This window comes from Hyaena hyaena, unplaced genomic scaffold (assembly GCF_003009895.1).
Source record: "Hyaena hyaena isolate Hyena2069 unplaced genomic scaffold, ASM300989v1 scaffold_830, whole genome shotgun sequence".
Classification (NCBI taxonomy): Eukaryota; Metazoa; Chordata; class Mammalia; order Carnivora; family Hyaenidae; genus Hyaena; species Hyaena hyaena.
The window spans coordinates 146,910-168,550 of record NW_024081455.1 but is presented as its reverse complement, the minus strand read 5'-3'; the positions used below and the strand labels follow the sequence as shown (position 1 = coordinate 168,550).

The window sequence follows — 21,641 nt, the reverse complement described above, 5'->3', positions numbered from 1 at the left end:
TGTATCTTGGGAGCACGCATAGGGGAGGGGAGATGAAGACAGGCAGTCTACCGAGATTTACAGGAGTTGGGCTTTTTGCAAAAACACAGTCAGGGAATCATTATTAGCCCTCCCCTACCTCCACCTTCGGATTAGTATTCTCCAACCCCCACCCGAGGCAGTCGCCCTCCCGGGCTGTGTCCTTGCCCTCCGCGTCCAAGTGGAGCCTACGGAGCTCCAGATATTTAGGCCACGGCCCCAAACTGGTTGTTCCGGTTTCCAAGGCGTCTACATGAGCCCCTGATCCCCTACTGCCACCCATCCTCACACTGCACAACTTGGGCACAAATTGGTTTTATTGAGAGACTTTAAGACCGGCAAAGACCTTGTGAACAGGAGGGATTCAGACAAGCTTCGATATCCTTTACTCAAGGGATATGTCTTTAAATACTAAGCAAAAGCCCACCTAGGTATCGGGTAGGGGTCAAGGCGGAGTTGCGGGACGCCTGGAGCTCGGAAGTCTGGAAGGGGCTCGAAGATCTGCATCGGGAGCCGCACACAGGAACTCCCGGCTAAGGGCCGATTGTGGGGGTCTCTCAGGTTGAAAGACTGGTGGAAACCACGCACGCGTGAGTCAGCGTTGCCCCAGGGGCCCTCCGCCCCTTGGAGGTGGGTCGTATACCGGGAGCGGAGTAGAGTAGGCCAGGAGAAACTGGGCCAGGCTGCACTTTTAGCTCGAGGGGCCTCGAGGACTCTTCGCGTCTCTGGAGACAAGGGCACTACAACGCACTTCATAATGAAGAGTTGTAAGACGCTGACCTGGGGCCGGCCGGCGGGCGGGTAGGGGTGGGGAGGGGTCCGCTGGGGTTGGCTTCAGCCCAGATCCGGCGGCGTGAGACGAAATGCGGAGGACTGCCTTTCCCCAGCGCCCTCCTCCACCCCGCTTCCCTCCCGGGGAAAAGGGAAGTTCACGTTCCGCAGCGGAGCCGGACGCCCGAATTGGGAAGTAGGGCGAATCAAGGCCAGGAAATCGGACCCTGGTGTCTCTGGTGCAGCAGGGCCTGAATTGGCCTTCTCATGATTCCCAGGATTTGTTTGCTGCTTCTTCCTCTCCCCACCAGTCTAAAATGGATCGCTCTGCCGATATCCTCCCCCGCTCCCGGAGGAATGCGGTGGAATGTTCCATTGCCCCTCCGGTCTTGGGCCTGCGTTACAGGGGACGCTGGCACGGTTGCCAGGGAAAGCCCCGGACGTGACGGCGAAGCGCGACCCCTAGCAGCCTCCCGTCTCCCATCCGTCATTCCCCTGCGCGAGCTCTCTTCACACTCTCCCCCTCCCCCAACCTCGCGGGTTCCAGTCTAGGGAGAAGTAAACAGCAGGCGGAGCCAGGCTCACGGACCTAGGCCAGGTGGGAGCTTGCATTCTCCAGGAGCCTGCGCTGCTGCTCACGGGTCTTTTTTGCAAAACCCAGGGTCGTGCATGGCTGGGGTGATGCATTAGGAAGATCCTGGGCCTAGGGAAAGAGTCCCCGTAGGGTTGGGGGCGGGGTTTCGGGTGCGCGTCCGTGCGTCAATGTGTAGGGGTGTGTGTTTCCCCACAACCTTGAAGTAAGTTAAAAGTAGGCTATTTTGTGACCTGGACCTAGTGTGATTACGGGCGGGGAGGGGAATCTTGATGCCAAGCGTCTGCATCGAGGGGAGGGTGTGCTGTCCTCTCTCTCACAGGCCCTCATCGCCCCCTTCTCAGGCGGGAGCATGCTGGGGCTCAGGGGGCTGCGGCGCCCCCCGGCGGGGATCCTGCTGCTGTTGCCGTTCCTGCCGCTGCTGCTGCCCGCAGCCCCCGCGCCCCATTGCGCTCCCTACAAGCCGGTCATCGTGGTGCACGGGCTTTTTGACAGCTCGTACAGCTTCCGCCACCTGCTGGAATACATCAACGAGGTCTGGTAGGGGACACCCGGTTGTGGGGCGTTGGAGGCGTCTGTGGTGGCTGGGGAAAGAGAAATGGGGAACTGAAAGCTGCCCTTCTGGGCCTGCTCAGTTCCTGGAGGAGCTCGTGTTGGCGTTGGGAGATCGGGGGATCTGATTCTAGCAGGGCACAATTAGGCATGTGGACACTGCCCAGGGGGCGGTGTGGAGGGGCTTCAGAGTCCATCCCCTGTTGCAGCATTGCCCCCTTCCCACAGACACACCCCGGGACTGTGGTGACAGTGCTCGATCTCTTCGATGGGAGAGAGAGCTTGCGACCCTTGTGGGAACAGGTGCAAGGGTTCGGAGAGGCTGTGGCCCCCATCATGGCAAAGGCCCCTCAAGGGGTGCATCTCATCTGCTACTCGCAGGGTAGGAGCCCTCCCCCTCCCAACTCCTAAGCCCTCGGTGAGGCTTGATCTTTGTCTGAGGGACACTTCCTAGTGTCCCCCTTTCTGAACCACGTTCTTCCAGCCAGAGCCCTGGTACCTGAGCCCTACTTTTCTGACTTCCTCAGCACTTGGGTCTTATCTCTGTGTCCCGAGTGGGAGGGAGGCTCCCTGCACTGCTGTACCTTTTTGCCATTACGCATGGTTCTTGGACATAAGGGATAATGGGGCAGTAAAAAGCACCCTACAGTTAGAGTCAGAAGACCCAGGATCTAATCTGGCTCTGTCACTTACATGACATACATATATAGCCTTTTGCCACAGGGTGTGCCCGCTTTCACTGGGCCTCAGTCTCCTCATGTACATGGTGGTTGTGGGGGGCCGAGTGGGGAGGCTATTGGCCTGGCTGTCCCTAAGTCCCTGTCCAATGTGGTGTTCTGCCTCCAGGGGGCCTAGTGTGCCGGGCACTGCTCTCTGTCATGGATGAGCACAATGTGGATTCTTTCATCTCTCTCTCCTCTCCGCAAATGGGACAGTATGGAGGTGAGTGGGGATGGTGAGGTCCAAAGAGGGGCCTGAGTTTTGAGGACACAAGGTTTGGGGCCACTTGATACTGCTGTTCTCTTGCCAGATACAGACTATTTGAAGTGGCTCTTCCCAACCTCCATGAGGTCTAACCTCTATCGGATCTGCTATAGTCCCTGGGGCCAGGAATTCTCCATCTGCAACTACTGGCACGGTGAGTAGAGGATGCCAAATTGAGCTCCATGGAGAGAGCTGCATGGAGGGTAGGGCCTGCTGCTCCCACCTGTACCATAACCTCCAGCAGTGATGACGAAGAGGACTTATGTGTAATGAGCACTTATTATGTGAACAGTCGCTGTTCAGAATGCTTTACATGTGTTTACCTTATTGCCTCAGAGTATAGTCTGGTGCAGGGATCAGCAAACTTTTTCTTTAAAGGGCCAGATAATACATATTTTTGGTTTTGCGGGCCATATAGTCTCTGTCACAAATACAGTTCTGCCACAATAGTGTGAAAGCAGCCATACGCCATTTGTAAATGCATGTATCTGTGTTCTAGTAGAACTTTATTTATGCAGGCAAGCAGTGGGCTGGATTTGGTCCATGGTCCATAGTTTGCAAACGCCTAGTGTAGTTTTTAAGATCGTGGATGCTGGGTCCAGACTATTTGTGTTTGAAGCCTGACCCTGTTAGACAACTTACTTAACCTTACTGTGCCTGTTTTCCTTATCTGTAAAATAATAATATAGTATCTACCCTATAGGTGGTTGTGAAGATTGAATAAATTAGTGAATATAATGGACTTTGAACAGTATTTGGCATAGTAAGTGCTGGAGAGAGGTGTTTGGTATCATGTTTACAATTATTATTGTTGTTGTTACTATTATATTGCTGTTTACCTTATCTATTATTGTAGTCTTCTGATTGTTTTTCCAGCCTCTGGTCTTGTCTCTTTCCCCTGCTTCTCTATCTTTCTAACTGTTGTTTGTACCTAGACCCCCACCATGATGACTTGTACCTCAATGCCAGCAGCTTCCTGGCCCTGATCAATGGGGAAAGAGATCATCCCAATGCCACGGGTGAGACCCCAGGCTCCTGGCTGGGTCCCGTTTTCTGCTTCTCTGACCCCCTCTGTTTCCCTCTCCAATCTGGCCTGACCCCTGTGGCTGACTTCAAGCTCTTTTCTTCCCACCCTTCAGCATGGAGGAAGAACTTTCTTCGTGTGGGCCGCTTGGTGCTGATTGGAGGCCCTGATGATGGCGTTATTACTCCCTGGCAGTCCAGGTAATAAGGGACTGTGTGGCCTGAAAATTGGCTAAGGATACCCCCTAATCCCCAACAATTTATCTCATGCCTGAAACTGGTCTGTACCTCCCACTGGTCAGTTAATGCTCCCATCTTCCATATGTCCTGTCACTCACAAACAAAACCTGAGTCATTCCTCAACTCCTTGTATCTAGCCAGTCAGACTCTACTTCCTCTCCATCCCTAAACCCCTGCTTTGTAAAAACTTTTAATTTTGAAATAATTACAGATTCATAGGAAGTTGCAAAGATAGAAAGGGCCTGCATATGTATCTTTTGCCCGGTTCCCCCAATGATTGCATCCTATGTAACTGCAGCACAGTATCAAAACCAGGAAATTGTCATTGGTAGGAGGTATGTGTATAATTCCATGCCATTTTATGTTTCCTACCACCTCTTTTATTTTTTATTTATTTATTTATTTATTTAATTTTTTTAAATGTTTTTATTTATTTCTAGGAGAGAGAGAGAGACAGTGTGAACAGGGGAGGGTCAGAGAGAGAGGGAGTCACAGACTGAAACAGGCTCCAGGCTCTGAGCCGGCAGTCAGCACAGAGCCCGACGCGGGGCTTGAACCCACGAACCGCGAGATCATGACCTAAGCGAAAGTCGGACGCCCAACCGACTAAGCCACCCAGGCGCCCCCTACCACCTCTTTTATATACCTGGACTTCTGTAATAGCCTCTAGCCTCATCCCCTCCATCCTGTTCCTCAGGAAAATCCATGCTACGTTCCTCAGGCTCCATCATGCTACGTGTGGGCCTCTGTTGCAGCTCATCATGAGTGATCTGAAATGTCACCTAAGCTAACATTTGTCATTCAACAAATAGTTATTGAGCACTGTCTATATGCACAGGCACTGTTCTGGGCCACTGGGATGCAGCAGTAAATGAAAGAGAAATCCCCGCTCTTCAGTAGCTTAAGTTCTAGTGTGGGAGACAGAAAATAAATGTAAATATGTATGTCAGGTGGTGATGAGACAAAGTAGGGGAAGGGATTAGAGGGTGACTGGAACGTTTGTCAGATAATGGCCAGATAAGTCCTGGAAGACTTGTCATTGGAGTAGAAACTCAAGGACGTGAGGAAAGGAGCCGTGCAACAGTCTGGGGGGAGGAGGGACGACACAAGGAAAAGGAGTAGCACCTACAAAGTTCCTGGGGCTGTTATGAGGAATAAGGAGGCCAGTGTGGCTAGAGTGCAGGGACCTGGGGAGAGGATGGGAGAGGAGATGAAAGAGGTAGCAGGGAGCAAGTAATATTGACTGACCCTTTGTAGGACAAAGTAAGGCCCTTGATTTTTTTTTTTTTTCCCTAAAATAATACAGAACATAAAATTTACCATTTTAAGTGTGCAGTGCAGTGGCATGAAGCACATTGGCATTCTTGTGTAAACATCACCACCATATATCTTCAGAATTTTTTTTTCTTCCCAAACTGAAACTCCATAGCCATTAAACAATAACTCCCCATCCCTGCCTCCCCCCAGCTCCTGGCAACCATGTCCCTTGATTTTTTATTTTGAGTGAGATGGAAAGGCATTGGAGGGTTTTAAGTGAAGGAGTCATGTTCTTTATAATACTAAGGGATGGGATTTATTCTCTCATTTTACATCTACGACCCTCTGAAGATTTTTTTTTTAATGTTTTATTTATTTCTGAGAGAGAGAGAGAGAAAGACAGCCAGCATGAGCATGGGAGAGTCAGAGAGAGAGGGAGATACAGAATCTGAAACAGGCTCCAGGCTCTGAGCTGGCTATCAGCACAGAGCCCGATGCAGGGCTCGAACCCACAAACCATGAGATCATGACCTGAGCTGAAGTCGGACGCTTAACCGACTGAGCCACCCAGGCGCCCCAACCCTCTGAAGATTGTAATAGCTCACAATTATATAGCACCTTTTATGTCCCAAGGCACAATTCTTAAGTACTTTTCAATTAAATCTCCTTTAATCCTCATTTGACATATAAGAAAACAGGGTTCATGGAGGTGCCTGACTTCGGCTCAGGTCATGATCTCGCAGTTCGTGGGTTCGAGCCCCACGTTGGGCTCTGTGCTGACAGCTAGCTCAGAGCCTGGAGCCTGTTTCAGATTCTGTGACTCCCTCTCTCTATGACCCTCCCCTGCTCATGCTGTCTCTCTCAGAAATAAATAAAACATTTAAAAATTTTTTTTAATTTAAAAAATTTTAAAAAAATAAAACAGGGTTCATGGTAATTACTATTATCCTCACTTAACATATAAAGAAACTTAGGTGCAAGGAGCTTAAATAACTTGTCTCCATTCATAGAGTTAGTAACTGGTGAAGTCAGACTATCTAGCTTAACCAGGGTGTTTCACTTCCTCTCTGAAAAGGAAGTATTCTTATATAGGACAAAGAGGATAAGTAATATGCTCAGCCACATACATTTGGGAGTGTGTGGCAGAGCTGCAGTTCAAATCCAGGTCTGTGTGCCCATACTGCTCTCCTATACCTGATGAAACCCAGCCCCTCCATATGGCCTTCAGGCCTCCAACCCAGCTCCCCCATGTGCCCAGCGGTGCCTCACCTCTGTACCTTTGCTCTTGCTCTTCCATTTGCTGGGGGAACAGCCTTCCTCAGTGGGGAGTACCTCACTGAGAAGCCTTTGCTGATGCCCTAAAACTAGAGGTATGTGTCTTTTTTTGTTCCCATGGCCCCTTGGACTTGACACTATTAGTGTTTGTTGCTCATGGCCAGCGCCCACTCACTGCCCATGTCAGTTGACTGTTACTTTAAAAATTTTTAAGACTTTTTTTTATTTTGAAATAATTTCATAAGTTGCTAAAGTTATTACAAAACAATCTTGTGTACTCTTCACCTAAATTTTCTAAAGGTTAATGTTTTACCAAGTTTACGTCCACATCCATTCTACCCTCAGGGTATAGGTGTGTTTGGGAACCATTTGAGAGTAGGTTGTAGACATGATGTCTCTTTACTCCTAAAACTTCAGTATGTCAGTGTCTGTTCTGTGTATATGGGACATTCTTTACATATCCACAATATAATTGTCAAAGTCAGGAAATTAACATCAACAGGATACCCTATAGACCTTATTCAAATATTTTCCAGTTGTCCTCATAGGGAAAAAAAAAACCCAGTGCAAGATCCAACCTGGGATCATGTGTTGCATTTACTTGTCATGCCTCTTTAGTCTTTTTTTTTTTTCTGGAATACTTCCTCAGTCTTTGTCCATTACATTGATATTTTTGAAGTGTATGGTCCATCTTTTTTGTAGAATGTCCCTCAGTTGGGTTTGTTGGCTGTTTCCTCATGATTAGATTCAGGTTTGCGTTTTTGATGGGACTCTGCAGAAGCAATGCTGTAGCCTCTGTGTCACCTCGTGAGGTACATGAAATCCAGTTGAGTATTTTGTGTGTCTTCCTTGCTGCCTATTTCCCAATAGGCCATGGGTTCCTGAAGTCCCCTAACCTATCTTGATTGATTTTCTCCAGCTCTCCTGATAACCTCCTCCCCTGCCCACCTTCTCTTTGTAGCTTCTTTGGTTTCTATGATGCAAATGAGACGGTCTTGGAGATGGAGGAGCAACCGGTGAGCCCCCTGGGATTACTTCCCTTTTCTTCTGGCACGCCCCACCTCAGTCTGTAGCCCTCCCTGCCACTGACCGTTTGAGCTGAAGGGTTCACCCTGTGGGGAGGGGACCTGGGATACCAGCAGGAACTCACTTTGTTTCTTTCTTTCTTCTGTGACTCTTTGTTCACCTTGAAGGTTTATCTGCGGGATTCTTTTGGGTTGAAGACTCTATTGGCTCGGGGAGCCATAGTGAGGTGTCCAATGGCTGGGATCTCCCACACGGCCTGGCACTCCAACCGTACCCTTTATGAGACCTGCATTGAACCTTGGCTCTCCTGAGATGTCCTCAGGGATCCCCCAGGAACTCCCCAGCCCAGAGACCAAGTGGTGGCCTTGGAAAGCAGATGTCAGGCTCCGGTGTGCCTGCAACCACCCCACACTGCCCCCACCAACCAGGGCTCCCAGGACCCCCTTCCTGTGCTCCTCTGTAAATGACAAATCCTGGTCTCTACCACCTCGTGTTTGGGGTTTGCTCTGTGCTGTCTCTCTCCCAAGGCTGAGGTTGGGGAGAAACCAGGTTTTTAACTTGTGGCTGCTGCTGCTGCTGCTGCTGCTCCTCCTCTTCTGTCTCTGGCAATATAGGAGAACCCAACCCCTACCCACTACAGGGGTCTCCTTCTAGGCCACTCAGGACATTTTTAGCTTCTGTTCTCCCCATGTTACCTTTTCCTCAGCCCTCCCAACTCCCAGGAAGGACTACCCAGGAGAGTGGGGTTCTGAGGCTCCCCTATGGGGACAGTTCCGTTCTTGAAGTGTCAGTGTTGGGGAATATCTATGGCCTGTGAGGCCCATCTCAGGTTTGGGGATCCCCCAGTCCCTATGTTCAGTGTTGGGGTTCCCCCTGGGAGCCTAGTTTGAGGCCCCAGCCCCTTTTAGCTACCATTGAATGGGTGTTAACCCTGTATTTATGGAAATAAAATTCCATTTCCTCAGTGTGGTTTGGCTCATTTCCAGTTGAGGGGGACCTGGCTCCCCAAGGAGGGTGGGTATGGAGAGCCTGAGGTCTGGGTGCCCGGATGCCTGGTCTGGGGTGGGACCCCCTTGGTGTTTCCGCTCTCTAAATGCCCATTCTGTGTGGGTTCCTGATTCTCTGTGGGTTCTTTCCTGCAGAGGACAATTATCTTCCTGTCCCAGCCTAAGCTTGGGGGGCTGAGCCCAGGGCTTTAGTGGTTTGTGCCCCAGCCTCATGGGTGGAATGCGCCTGCCACCCCCAGGCTAGACAAGGGGGCTAAGGGTCAGGGTGGGCATTTGTTGCACCCCTTTTCGACCTTTGTAGGCCAGAGTTGGGTGAGGGGCTGGACAATGAGCCTCCTCTTCCTTGAAAGAAGGAATTTTGGTGGAGACAATAGGGCCCTGTCTGCTCTGGCATGGGGGGTGGTGGCTGACTCAACTCTGCCCCCACCCCCAGGCCCTAACAAATGTCATCATCAAATGGGGGCAATTCCCCCTTAGTGCCCTGGGCTGCCCACCCCTCCTTCTCCCTTTGTGACGACCTGCCCTCCTTTCTTTCCTCATCTAATCTTGCCTCTTCTCTCATGACCTCTCCCTGCTTTCAGTTCTCCCCTAGTCTGTGTTGGGTTGAGGCGTGTGGCAAGAGCCACACACTGGTGGTGTTAGAGAGCCAGTAGCCTCTGCTGATTTGGGGAGTCCAGAAATAAGGGGCCTCGGAGAGTTGGGAATTTACTTCTTGGGGCCCCTTTGCTGGGGTGGTGGTGAAGGTAGTGCGACCTAGACCCCAGGGAGCAGATCTGGCAGGAGCTATGAAGGAGGCTTGTGGGAGGGGGCAGGGATGGGAGGATTCTGTCTGGCCCAGCCCCTCCTCTCCTTTCCAGCCTGCCCAACCCGCCCACCAGTCTGAGCTGCTGCTGCTGAGGCTGGTCTGCTGGAAGTCTCCGGGAGAGAGGGAAAGACAGGTGGGGAGACAGTGTCAATGGGGAATGAGCCTTAGAGTGAGTGTGAGTTGGGGAGTGCTGTAGGAGTGAGGGTGTGGGTATGTGGGGTAGTAGGAATGTGTTTAAGGTGCAGTTTCCAGGTATATGGGTTTGTGTGCAGGGTGTGAGGGGGTGTAATGGCGAATATGTGAGGCTTTGAAGGTAGAAACATTTAGAAGAGGGCTTGTTACAGACAGGAAGGTCATGGGGGCAGAGAGTTAACTGTGTGTGTGTAGAGAAGGTGGAGGGAGTGTGTTGGGGTGTGCACTCGCATGATGCATGCTTGGACCATGATGTGCTGGATGAAGGGGTTGTGTTAAATGGACATGCAGGTGTAGACAATCCTGGTGGCTAGTGCAAATTTGTGTAAGTGATTGTGCTAACTCCCTTAGAGGGCACTAGCAGAATGCTTTTGGAGGGGCTGGAGCTGGAGAAGTTACAGGAGAGGGGAAGGGCCTCCATTAACCTCTTCTTGCCTGCAGCCTGCAGTTTGGAGTCAAGGAGAATCATGGGGTCCAGGGATGAGCTGTGCACTCTCTTAGGCGGACTCTCATTCCTCCTGCTACTGATGTCAGTCCAGGGGGCCAAGGGTGGATCCCTCAAGGAGAGGTGATGACAGGGGGCGGGTCCAGGGGTGAGGTCATCAGAAAACCTGCTGGGGGTGGGACGTCAACAGGTGGCAAAACCATGAAGTTTAGAATGGGGGTGAGGCTGTCACCTCCAGGGAGGGAGGGGCCTCAGTGGAGCCTTATGGGGAAATGGGCCTCCTGACACCCCCGCCCAGGTGACTGAATGTCTCTCACCTTCTCTGGCATGGGTACAGCCAGGGGGTCTGCTCCAAGCAGATGCTGGTGGTCCCCCTCCATTACAACGAGTCCTATAGCCAACCAGTGTATAAGCCCTACTTGACCATGTGTGATGGAAGACGCATCTGCAGCACCTACAGGTGAGGGATGGGGAGCCTAGACTCTAGAGCCTTTCAAGAACTTCAAGAACCCAGACCAAAACCCATAAACCAACGTTCAGAGCCGGGCCTATGTTCTAGGACAACATACCGCGTGGCGTGGAGGGAGGTGAGGAGGGAGGTGCCACAGACCCACGTCGTGTGCTGCCAGGGCTGGAAGAAGCGGCATCCAGGGGCGCTCACCTGCGATGGTGAGGCTGGGTCTTCCCAGGCCTGGGGACAGGGCGCCCCGCAGGGCTCGGGAGGCGGGCAGTGGGTCTGGTTTCGAACCACCCTTCTATGCCCACAGCCATTTGCGCCAAGCCCTGTCAGAACCGAGGTGTCTGCGTTAAGCCAGAGCAATGCGAGTGTGCCCCAGGCTGGGGTGGGAAGCACTGTCACGTGGGTGAGTCAACTCACCCTACACCCCCATCCAGTGGCACCAGGACCTTATACCTTTGGGGTGCCAGCTCTCCACCACCCTTCAGCCCCCATCTTCTCTCCCATAACTAGACGTGGATGAATGTAGGACAGGCGTTGCCCTCTGCTCGCACCGTTGCCTCAATACGGCAGGCAGCTTCACCTGTGACTGTCCCCAAGGCCTGGTGCTGGGCCTGGATGGGCGCACCTGTGCAGAGGGTGCCCCGGAGCCCCCAACCAGTGCCAGCATCCTCAGTGTGGCAGGTGAGTGGGAGCATGGGTGGCAGTGAGGGCTTGCACTCAACTGGGCAGTGGGTCACACCCTCTTTTGTCCCAGTTCGGGAAGCAGAACAATATGACCACACCCTGAGGCAGGAGATTTGGAAACTTCGTGGGCGCCTGGATCGGCTGGAGCAGGTGAATGTTGGTGATTGAGTCCAACCCCTCCTGCAGGGTATGCTCCACCCCCAACACTCTGAGTGTCTCTTCCTTTGTAGTGGGCGGGTCAAGCCGGGGCCTGGGTCCGAGCCATGCTGCCCATGCCACCTGAAGAACTACAGCCGGAACAGGTGGCAGAGCTATGGGGCCGTAGCGACAGGATTGAGTCTCTCAGTGATCAAGTGCTGCTGCTGGAGGAGAGGCTAGGTGCCTGTAAGTCCTCATGCCCCTCTCTGCTTGAATCCCCAGCCCCAAGAGCTGCTCCCAGCTCTCCCAGACGCCCTTCCCTGGTTCAGTTTTCCCAAACCCTTCCCCAACACTCAGTCTCCCCATACTGTCTCCCTTCTTCTGGTACCCTGTCCAGTAGTTGCACTTATTGCTGGGTGAGAGTCTCTCCAGTGCCCACGCAGCCCCAGAAGTCCACAGCCAATGTTTCTGCCTCCTTCCTTCACCAGGCTCCTGTGAGGACAACAGCCTGGGCCCAGGCCTCAATCTCAATCGGCGGCCGATAAGGAACCTCTCCAGAGCCCCTGCTCGCTAATTTATAGAGAAACTGGCCCCACTAATCCTCTGGGATTGGCCAGCTGGGGAAGTGCAGATAAGGTTATCTGTCACTAAGGAGCAATGAGCGATGGAAACTTCGAGAGCCGAAGGAAGGGGGAAAGATGGGTGCCTTGGGCCCACCCCTGAGTCTTCTGGCTGGGGCAGGTTGCCTAGGCGAGAACCACTTCAACGCCTTAACAAATGCAGCCAGAAAGTGCCCAGATCTCTCTCTCTCTCTCAATCTTTATTCTCGGTTTCTTGCTGTTATCCAGATAATTAATAAAAACCACACAAAACTGGGTCCCACCCTCTCCTTTTGCTCCCAGCCCACCTTCCCAGTTGTGAGCACAGGTGGTGGAGGCAAGAATGGCTAATGCCACGGGGAGGAAATAAAAACTGGCTCAGAGAGGGGAAGCCTCAAAAGAAAGAGAAATAAATTAAAAGCCCTCCCATCCCCTCCAGCCAGGGTTCAGTTCCTTTCCCCAACTCCCCAGGGAGCAGAAGTGAGTGCAGCACCTAATGTCTGCCTCTTCCCCTTGTGTCTGGTTAGAATGGTACAGCAGGGCTGCAGGGGACTGGGTTGGGGCCAGGACCACTGAAGAACTGTACCACAGGGATAGGGGGAAGCAGAAATGTGGAGACCAAACTGGCATCTAGGAGTATGCTCACCCCTGGGCACCTGGGTATGGGCAGGATGAGACCTCGGAGTGAGAAGAGTCCAGCCTCCACTGACAGGAGGCTCCAATGGGAGGGAGGGTAAGGGTGCTGAGGAGTGTTCCCAGGATAAGCCAGGAATGTTCCAGGCATTGCTTCCAGCCACAGTGTGAGGAGTCCTCACAAATGGATAAGTCCACTGAATCCATGGACTTGTGGTAGGGTATTGTTCCACAGAATGGATGAGTTCACTGGCCAATGTGGAGTGGAGAGGGAGAGAAGATCACAAAGGAAGAGGGTCCAGAGGGTCCACTGGGGAAAGGATGATGTGTTCCCACCCTTGTGTAGATGAGCCACTGAAGATGAGGGGGAGGCAACCATCCCAAAGACAAGATGGCACAGGAGGTGGGTAGGGGTGAGTGGAGACTGCACTGAGGCAAGAGAGTCCATGGGGGGAACTGGGAAGGGGCAAGGAGCGGTGCTATATCCACATTCACTTCAGAAGTTGAAGATTCCAAAGAGGAGAACAGTGGGGAGAGGAAAAACAAGAAAGTGGGCTTGGCCCTGCTTCAGGGCCCACTGGGCTGGTAGGTGTGGAAGGATGAAGGGGGTAGATGGGAAGGGAGGTCAGAGCCGGGCCTCGCCCACCCCTCCAGATTTCTTCAGATAGTCACCACCGCCCCGGCCATCAGTGGAGATTTCCCGGAAAACGGTGAGCATGGAGTGCCGGACTCTGTCAGCCAGGGCTGGGACGTCATCTGGTGTCAGCCCTTCTGTGGGCACTGGGGGCAGCACCCGTACCTGACATCGCCCTGGGAGGGGGTGAGCACCATCATGGCCTGTCTACCTAGGCCTTTGCCCACAGGCAGGGCCCAGTTCCTGAGCTCTCCTGCTACTCCCTCTGGGACCTTTCGGCTCTCTTCTCCCTACCCTGGACAATTGCCCCTCAGCTTGCCAGCTGCTACCTGTTTTAAGGCCCTCCTGCACAAAGCTTTCCCCACATCCCAGTCCGGACACCTCCTTAGCACCCCTTCCAGCCCCCATCATCTAGGATTAGCTTTCACTGTCAAGTGTTATTACAGCTTTGCACACATAGGCCTTATCTTTCCCACTGGGCAGTAACGGCCCCTCATAGGGGGACCAAGTGTTACCCATGTAGCAGGGTACGGTACAGTGGGCACTTAATATTTATTGGCTGGTGTGGGGTCACATTGGATGATCCTTTGGATATCTCAGTTCTGATACTGACCAATCCTGCCTCGTGGGGATGTCTACCCTCTCTCTACCATGGCCTTTCTGGCCACCCCTAGCCCCAGATCTACTCAGAGCCCTCACCCGAAGTGAAGCGACGCTCCTTCTTGCAATAGAAGTCTTGATAGGAGGACATGACTATGGGGACAATGGGAACCTGGGGAAAGGGAAAAGCAAACAGCCCACAGTTCCCTTCCAAGGCCCCCATGACAAGCCGCTGCCAAGAAAGAAAGGGATGGCGGAAGCTGGGGGCTCAAAAGCAGAAGGGGAAATAGTAATTACCTGGGCCTGTACTGCAAGGTGGAAGGCGCCACGTTTGAAGGGCAGCATGGAGCCATTGTGGTTTCGCGTGCCCTCAGGGAAAACCCAGACCCGCACCTGGGGAAGATAGAGGGTCAAGAAGACATACACAGAGGGGTCAGAAAATGGTCATGACGCTGTAATGGACCTTTGAGGGTCACTGCCCCTGATCTACTCCACAATGCCGCAACCCCCTTTTCCACAGGGGACTCACGTCCTGGGTGAGCAGGGTCTGGGCAACTTCAGACATGACACTGATGGCATCCCCAGTGCGCTTCCGGTCGATGAAGATGACTCCTGCCAGCCAGCAGGCCAGTCCAGCAGAGCCAGCCCACAGCAGCTCACGCTTGGCAATGGGCACACAGCGACCTGGCAGTACCTCCATCATCACTAAGGCAAAGGTCGGGTGGGTGATGGGTGAAGATCATGGTGGAGGTAAAGTGTCAATGGGAAGTGGGCCATCACCCACACTCCTAAGGATGGAGATGGAAGGCAGGGAGTGGGAAATCCTGAGGAAGATGGGGGGAAAGGGGGAAGGAAGCAACATCCAGACAAAGGGGAGTTGCGAACCCCTAGGGGAGGAGATTCTGGGGAAAGAGGAAGGGCATGGCTAGGGGAGGTGTGCCTACGAGGGGTCTCACCAAGCAGGTCGAGTGAGCTCTGGTGGTTGGAGACCACGACGTAGGGCTGTGAGGGAGGGAAGTGGTGGGCCCCACGCACCTCCACTCGGATCCCATACAGGTATTTGATGTGGAGCAGCATCAGACGCAAGATCCTGTGGGGTCACAGCAAGGGGTTCCAGTAGGACCCACTGACGTCCATCTGCATGTCTCCCCTCCCCTCCCCCTACTGCTTTTCTGAGCATCTTTGCAGTCCTCTCCCCTTCCTTGTCCCTGGGCTCTTTCCTTCTTCCTTACACACCCCACATCCTCCCTATCCACTACTCACTTCTCACTCTTAGATTCTCTCATCACCCAAAACCCCCTGGGCCTCACTTCATGTTCTCAACGTTGCGTCCTCGCACAGCACACACAGGGATGGCGAGCACAGCCAGGAAGAGGATCCAACCATTGTAGAAGGCCATCTTGAAGAAGTATTTGGCACTGGGGCTGCAGAACCACAGGGTGGGCAGCAGGAAGAGCAGCAACAGGAAGATGAGCAGCAGCACAGGCCATACCCCTGGCCACAACTCCATTCTGGCCACCTGCAGGGGACAGGGCAAGGGACAGTGGGCCTCGTTCCTGGAGAGGAATGGGACGAGCAAGGCCTAGAAGACACGGTTTGGGGAGCAAGGAGGACAAGGGCCAGAGACACAGGATGGGGTCAGGGCTCCCACCATAACCTGACCAGAAAGCCTCTCTAGGATGGGGGTGGTGGGGATAGGAGCTTGGGACTGCTCTCCCACTCCTCTCCCATAAGGCTCCAGAAATATTCACAAAGACAAGAGATATGAGACATGGACACCCACAACGCACAGATATGTGGTAATAGTGCAGCAATAAGACTAGCAAACACTTGTAGCTGTTAAGGGTCTTAGGATGACCTATACCTGACTGTCTAATATGGTAGCCACCAGACACATATGGCTACTGAGCATTGGAAATGTGGCCTAGTTTGAACTAAGTTGTGCTGGAAGTGTAAAATATGGATCAGATTTCAAAGACTGAAGGAAAAACAGAATGTTAAAATATTCCATTAATATTCTTTTGTATTCTGAAATCTTAACCTTTTGGAATACTGAGTTCAATAGGATATATTATTAAAATTAATTTCAGGGGCACCTGGGTGGCTCAGTCGGTTAAGTGTCTGACCTCAGCTCAGGTCATAATCTCACTGTTAGTGGGTTTGAGCCCCGCATCGGGCTCTGTGCTGACAGCTAGCTCAGAGCCTGGAGCCTGTCTTCTGATTCTGTGTCTCCCTTTCTCTCTTGACCCTCCCCTGCTCATGCTGTCTCTCTCTCTCAAAAATAAATTTAAAAATTTTAAAAATAAAATTAATTTCACCTTGTTACTTTTTATCTTCCAGAAAATTAAAAATTACACCGTGGCAAAAAAAAAAAAAAATTAAAAAAAAAAAAATTACACCGTGGCTAGTATTATATTTCTGTTGGATTAGAGTTGATCTATAGACTATATTAAACCCTTAAATATGAACCACGTAAATTACACTTTTAGGAGATAGGCCCAGAGAGGTTAAAGAACTTACCTGTGGTGACACGGCTCCTAAGAGGCACTTCCTAGTTTAAACCTAGGCAGCTTGTGCTCCTAACCACAGTTACGGTGCTGCCAGTATGTATGCACATAGGTTAACACACAGCACACAGCAAATACAGTGAAAGGCACAAAACACCCACAGACATTCTTAAGGGCAGACTGGCAAGAATAAAGGCTCTGTCACTAATGCAAACACAGATAGACAGTCATACAAAGATTGACCCACTCACACACACACACACACACACACACACACACACTTACAATCACATCCAGTAACAGATAAAGGAAGGTAAATGCATAACTAGAAAAATCTCCCTCTACCAAGGTATCTACCCTCTCCCCTCCTTCCCATTTCCAGATAAACCCATGGACATACCAGGAGTTGCTACATCTATCAATCCTGCCTCTACAGGCAGGCAAACAAACTCTTATGCCTCCTTTCCCTTACAGGGACACTGGAGGTGATCTGGTCAGGCAGGTATAACACGGAAGGCCTGACCAAATGAAAAAAAGAGGTGAGAGAGTAAAAGACCACACCACTGATCCTGGGAAAGGAAAGAGTTCAGGAGGAAGAGGTGCAGGCACACAGAACCTACCTTTTAGGTTCTTCCTCCTTCCTCCACTCTGTCCCACTGCTGGGGGCAGGGTCACAAATCACAAAAAGGTTTTCAGGCAAACACCTGTCACTCCCAGCAAGGCTACAGGCACTCCTTTCCAATGACAGGAAGGTCTGTGCTCAAAGGTAGGCCCACTGCCAATCAGTGAACGTTAAGGGGCAATAGAGGAAACAGGAGACTCCGCCAACTCTAAAGCTATAGGCTTTGAGCTGCTCTATCCCACAGCCCCTGTAAGTCTGGACTAGCATTTCTCCCCTGGGCTATTTGCAACAGGCTCCTAAATCTCCTCCTCCAATTCATCATCTACATGGCAACCACAGAGATTTTTCTGTAACACAAATCTGAGCATTTCTCTGTCTACTAAGAGGCCCTTTTGACAAGCTGACTTCTGCTTACATCTTCAGCCACATCCCCAGAAGAGCCCTTTTTGCTCCAAATTGATTTACTTCAGTCCGTCAATAATAGACACACCATGATCTTTCATGTTTCTGTGCTGTGAACAGGCTGTTCCCTTTAGCCGGAATGCCCTTCCGCCTTTCACTTGCCTGACGCAGCTCGGTGTCACACTTTGGAAGTCTTCTTGAAACCGTACTGGCCTGAGTTCTCATTACACTTTTATCTTGATCACTGGTTCTCAGAGTGTAGAAATTTATATTCTTGGACCTCAGCCCAGATCTCCTGAATCAAATTCTGGGCCTTAGGCCCAAGAATAGGTATCTTAACTCCCCTCAAGTGAGGGACAGCCCTCCAAGTGCGTCTGATGTGCACATAAGTTTGAGAACCACTGATCTTGACACCACAGTGTACATAACTGCTCACTAGCATTTTTGTTTCCTTCTCCAGGCTGTAAGCAGCCTGAGGGCAGGAACTCTGTCATTTCCCCAATACCCAGAACAGATGGAGGAAGAGAGGGTGCTAAACAAACATGTGCTGAACAGATTATAAGGCTGTATACACAGCCTGTCATAACTAGTGACAGAGCCAATCATGAATCAGATAGCTACACTCTTGAGGACTATTAACTATGAAAAGAAAAATCACCAAGAAAGCAATGATCACAACAAGCCTAACAGTAACCTACTGTGAATATGCACATATGCTATATGGTGGCACTGAAGGGAGGGCAACAACAATCAAGATGGTACATCCCATCTCACACAAAAGAGAAACATACAGAATGGGGATTAACATGCCACCCGGGAAAGATGCTGCTGTCATCAAATACATGCCAACAGTGCAAAAAGAGTGGGGGACAGATAATGTGCACAGCAAGGCGGACTCTGTGGCATGCATTGAGCTCCATGAACACAGACTGTACACAGCCACTAGAGAGATAATGTATGTGCAAAGACGTAGACCAGGAAGGTCAGCAAGGTAAGGCATATTGGGGATGGTTTTCTGGGAACATGGAGGCCCAGTTACCTTTCTAATATGTGACATTAAGTGACCCACTCCAGAGTAGAAATGTCCAAAGATTTATAAGCACTATGAAGTGCCATCTGGGTTAATATGCATATGACTCACAAAATATAGTGTCAATAAAATTATGAAATAAATAGTATGTGTAACCAGAAGCACACATGCTGCGGTCATGTCACATCAGCATATCATGCAAAGGAGCATGTGTATGTGCGGTGTAAACCGTAACTGGGAAAACACATGCAGCAAACAGGCCAATCCGATCACATCACGAGTGTGCACTAGTGAACTAAACCACAGGATACCACACATGAAGACTATCTCGTACGATAGGATCATGAACATAACATACAAACCAAAACAAGGTATAATTTTTACACCCAAAAGTAAACATGCAAAAAGCATAAAATGTGCAAGAAACATGAAAGCACATAATAGATGCAATATATAAAAAACTCACACATTTGAACAATGTCAAGACTGGACATGAGATATGGACATAAGATACGAGAATGGGCAATTCTGAAGGAAAATAACACATCATCTCTCCACAGTCCATGGATAGCACAGGGAGAAGCTAGCCGCACATAAGCCATTAAACATGTCAAAGGCACACAGATTCAGTGTAGAAAACATGGCCCCCCACAAAGCATCTGTGTGTCAGTAGATTCTAGCCCTTTGTGGATGCCCACTGAGAAAGGTCCTGTGCCTAGATGGAAACAGAGGTGTCTGAGAGGGCATTCCTAGGAAGCAAATTCTGCTGGGGGAAGGAGGGCAATAAACCGCCTTCTCCCGGCCACAACCCCTCAAGAGTCATGTAGGGCCAAAGGGCAGGAAAAGGAATTGGGGAAGGTGTCGGGAATTCCCTCAAGACTCTGTCCACACCCCCATCCCAAATTCTCAGGGTCTCCTCCGTGTCTCTTCCATCCTTCCTCCCTCTCAGGTCCCCTCTCCTTTCCCCAACAACCCTCTCCCCAGTCCCCCTCCCAGACCCAATCTCTCCCCCATCCCCTCCTCCAAGTCCCTCTCGGCACCCTCCTCCCGCCTCCTCCCATCCCATTCCCGCCCCCACCTCAGTGGGGTGGGGGGCCCGGGGGGCTGGCCCCCTCCCCAGCCAGGCTGCGGCAGCGGTGGTGGCGGGTGGCTGTGTCTCTGCCTCGGTCGGGGTGTCGGTGCCAAGGGGGCGACAGGATTTGGGGGTGTCCTAGCCCCGGCCGATGGAGGGGAGGTGAGAGTGGGAGGCTGGGCCCATTGCGGTAGGAACGGTGGTGGGGCTGTCCCCCCAGCTCCCTCCCTCCCTCCCTCCCTTCCTGCTGTCTCTCTGAGGGCTGGGGCTGCTGTTGCCTCTATCCCTCCCACCCCTCCCCAACGCCTGCGGGTTTCCGGGGCTGGCCAGGAAGTAGGGGGCGGTGATGGGCGGCCTGTTTTGCCAATCGACTCCCAGGGACCCAGGCATCTTCTCTCCGCAGCGACCTGTCGCCTCTTGGTAGCTCCGCCCCGCGAGAGCTCCGCTGGGCTCTGCCTCCGTCTCTGGCCTTCTCTGGCTCCAGCTGCGTCCTTTTTTCCTCCAATTCCCTTTCAGCACACACGGCTTGTGTCCCTTGGTGTTGTATTCCTTCCTTTGCCCATTCCTTCTTCATCAGGTCTCCTCTTCCTGGAAATTTCACTGGGTTTCTTCCTTTCTCCTTAACTCCCTTATGTGTTGTTTATTCCCTCCAACTCTTCTCCAAAAACCTCTTTCCTGTCCCCCATCCAATTCCAGATATTTTCAAGCACCTACTAAATGCGAAGCACGGAATTCTTCACCCGTCTTCTCTCCAGGGCCTCGTCTCATCTCACCTGACCCTCCAGCTCTCTACCAGTTCTCTTTGACCTTTGCTCCCCCCACCCCTTCCAGCAGCCCAGCTCCCTCTAGACTCCTCTCTGGTCTTTAAAGAGAAGGGATACTTCCTCTCAGGCCCTCTTCCTGCCCCTGTCCTCCCATGCCCTTTATTTAACTTCAGTACTTTTCTACTTCCTTCCTGTCAGTCTCCCCTAGTCACTGAAGCGGTGTGAGACAGCTTCCCTCCCCAACAGAGTCTTGGTGCGTCTTTTCTTCCAATGGAAGCTGCGCATTAGGGTTGCTTTTTAAAAATGAATGCTAGATTACTCTGGGATGAGGATGCCTCCTTAATTTTGTAGTCCTGTATCTGTTCCCTCTCCAGCCCTTGATCTCCCCTTCCCCCTACTTCCACTATCCCTTTACCAGGCTCATCCATCACTCCTCTCCTGGTTTCCACGTCCCAATAACTTTTTTCCTATACCTTTACAGGCCTCCTGTACTTTCACCTCCCCAGCCCTCCTCTAGGGAACTCCCAACTTCTCACCTTTCCTCACTTGAGTCACGTGGGACCTTTTATCTGGGTGTTGCTGTACTGCCCTCAGCCTGTGTCTTTCTCTGCCAGACACACCTTCGCCCTGCTTGAATTTACTCGCCCTGAGGTAGAGGATGTAAAGAACACGGGTAGCGGGAGGACTGTTACCTAGCTCCGCTCCTTGGGCCACAGTGAGGGTCACTGTAGAAAAGACCCCCAACTCGTACAAAATGCCCAAGCTTTGAAGCGGCTTGCTCAAGTCCCAGGGGTCCAACCCGGGAGGAAGACCCTAGTTCTGCGGGACACATTATAGGACGGAAGGGGCGGGCCTAACCTCATTCCGCCGCGGGTCGCCTGAAAAGGGGCGGGTCTTGCCTCCTAGGTACCCACTCACAAAGGGGTGGAACGAGGCCTTTTCTGCTTTTAAGGTTTAAAACGGAGTCGAGATTAACTGTCATACTGTGTCACATTAAAAAGGTGTGGGCCTTTAGTTCTGTTCTGCTCTGTAAATCACCTAGGGAGGAGCGGGAGGAGTCCTCCGGCCGAGGGAGATGGGTTAACACCAGCTCTGCAGATCGATGCTCGCACCATCCAAACGTTGAGCTGATCCCAGTTCTGCTCCCTTCTTCACTAAAAGGGAGGGGCAAAGCCAAGTTCTGCCCTCTACGTCACCGAAGGAGGCCGGAGCCATTTTGAACCTTGAGACCCTAGTATTTGCTCTCTTGCCAAGCTCTTCGCCGTCTTTTCCGATCTCGGCCAATCAGAGGTGAAAGAAACGGCCCAAT

The 21,641-nt window shown here is 51.7% G+C and overlaps 3 protein-coding genes across 14 annotated transcripts; 2 read left to right on the top strand and 1 right to left on the bottom strand.

Moving 5' to 3' along the window:
- Positions 1–682: 682 nt before the first annotated feature.
- Positions 683–8,703, top strand: PPT2 (palmitoyl-protein thioesterase 2). Of its 7 annotated transcripts, none has more exons than XM_039219479.1 (10): positions 693–785; positions 1,337–1,387; positions 1,704–1,916; positions 2,162–2,315; positions 2,780–2,875; positions 2,964–3,071; positions 3,853–3,936; positions 4,057–4,141; positions 7,674–7,728; positions 7,906–8,703. In XM_039219479.1, the coding sequence occupies exons 3-10, from the start codon at positions 1,734–1,736 to the stop codon at positions 8,047–8,049; spliced, it is 909 nt and encodes a 302-aa protein (XP_039075410.1). In that variant the 5' UTR covers positions 693–785; positions 1,337–1,387; positions 1,704–1,733; the 3' UTR covers positions 8,050–8,703. The 7 variants fall into 7 exon arrangements, with proteins under 7 accessions (XP_039075404.1, XP_039075410.1, XP_039075407.1 ...); XM_039219476.1 differs by having other exon boundaries at positions 694–785; positions 1,726–1,916; XM_039219478.1 differs by having other exon boundaries at positions 716–785; positions 1,101–1,387.
- Positions 8,704–9,391: 688 nt separating this feature from the next.
- On the top strand, positions 9,392–12,271 carry EGFL8 (EGF like domain multiple 8). Of its 2 annotated transcripts, XM_039219472.1 has the most exons (9): positions 9,392–9,683; positions 10,184–10,310; positions 10,525–10,647; positions 10,747–10,856; positions 10,955–11,050; positions 11,158–11,328; positions 11,402–11,481; positions 11,562–11,715; positions 11,958–12,271. In XM_039219472.1, the coding sequence occupies exons 2-9, from the start codon at positions 10,210–10,212 to the stop codon at positions 12,041–12,043; spliced, it is 921 nt and encodes a 306-aa protein (XP_039075403.1). In that variant the 5' UTR covers positions 9,392–9,683; positions 10,184–10,209; the 3' UTR covers positions 12,044–12,271. The 2 variants fall into 2 exon arrangements, with proteins under 2 accessions (XP_039075403.1, XP_039075402.1); XM_039219471.1 differs by lacking the exon at positions 9,392–9,683 and having other exon boundaries at positions 9,779–10,310.
- AGPAT1 (1-acylglycerol-3-phosphate O-acyltransferase 1) lies at positions 12,269–21,395 on the bottom strand. Of its 5 annotated transcripts, XM_039219482.1 has the most exons (8): positions 19,575–19,830; positions 17,063–17,176; positions 15,246–15,454; positions 14,892–15,025; positions 14,465–14,640; positions 14,233–14,328; positions 14,035–14,107; positions 12,269–13,511 (listed from the first exon to the last, which is right to left on the bottom strand). In XM_039219482.1, the coding sequence occupies exons 3-8, from the start codon at positions 15,443–15,445 to the stop codon at positions 13,327–13,329; spliced, it is 864 nt and encodes a 287-aa protein (XP_039075413.1). In that variant the 5' UTR covers positions 15,446–15,454; positions 17,063–17,176; positions 19,575–19,830; the 3' UTR covers positions 12,269–13,326. The 5 variants fall into 5 exon arrangements, with proteins under 5 accessions (XP_039075413.1, XP_039075416.1, XP_039075412.1 ...); XM_039219485.1 differs by lacking the exons at positions 17,063–17,176; positions 19,575–19,830 and adding an exon at positions 21,371–21,395; XM_039219481.1 differs by lacking the exon at positions 17,063–17,176.
- Positions 21,396–21,641: the final 246 nt, after the last annotated feature.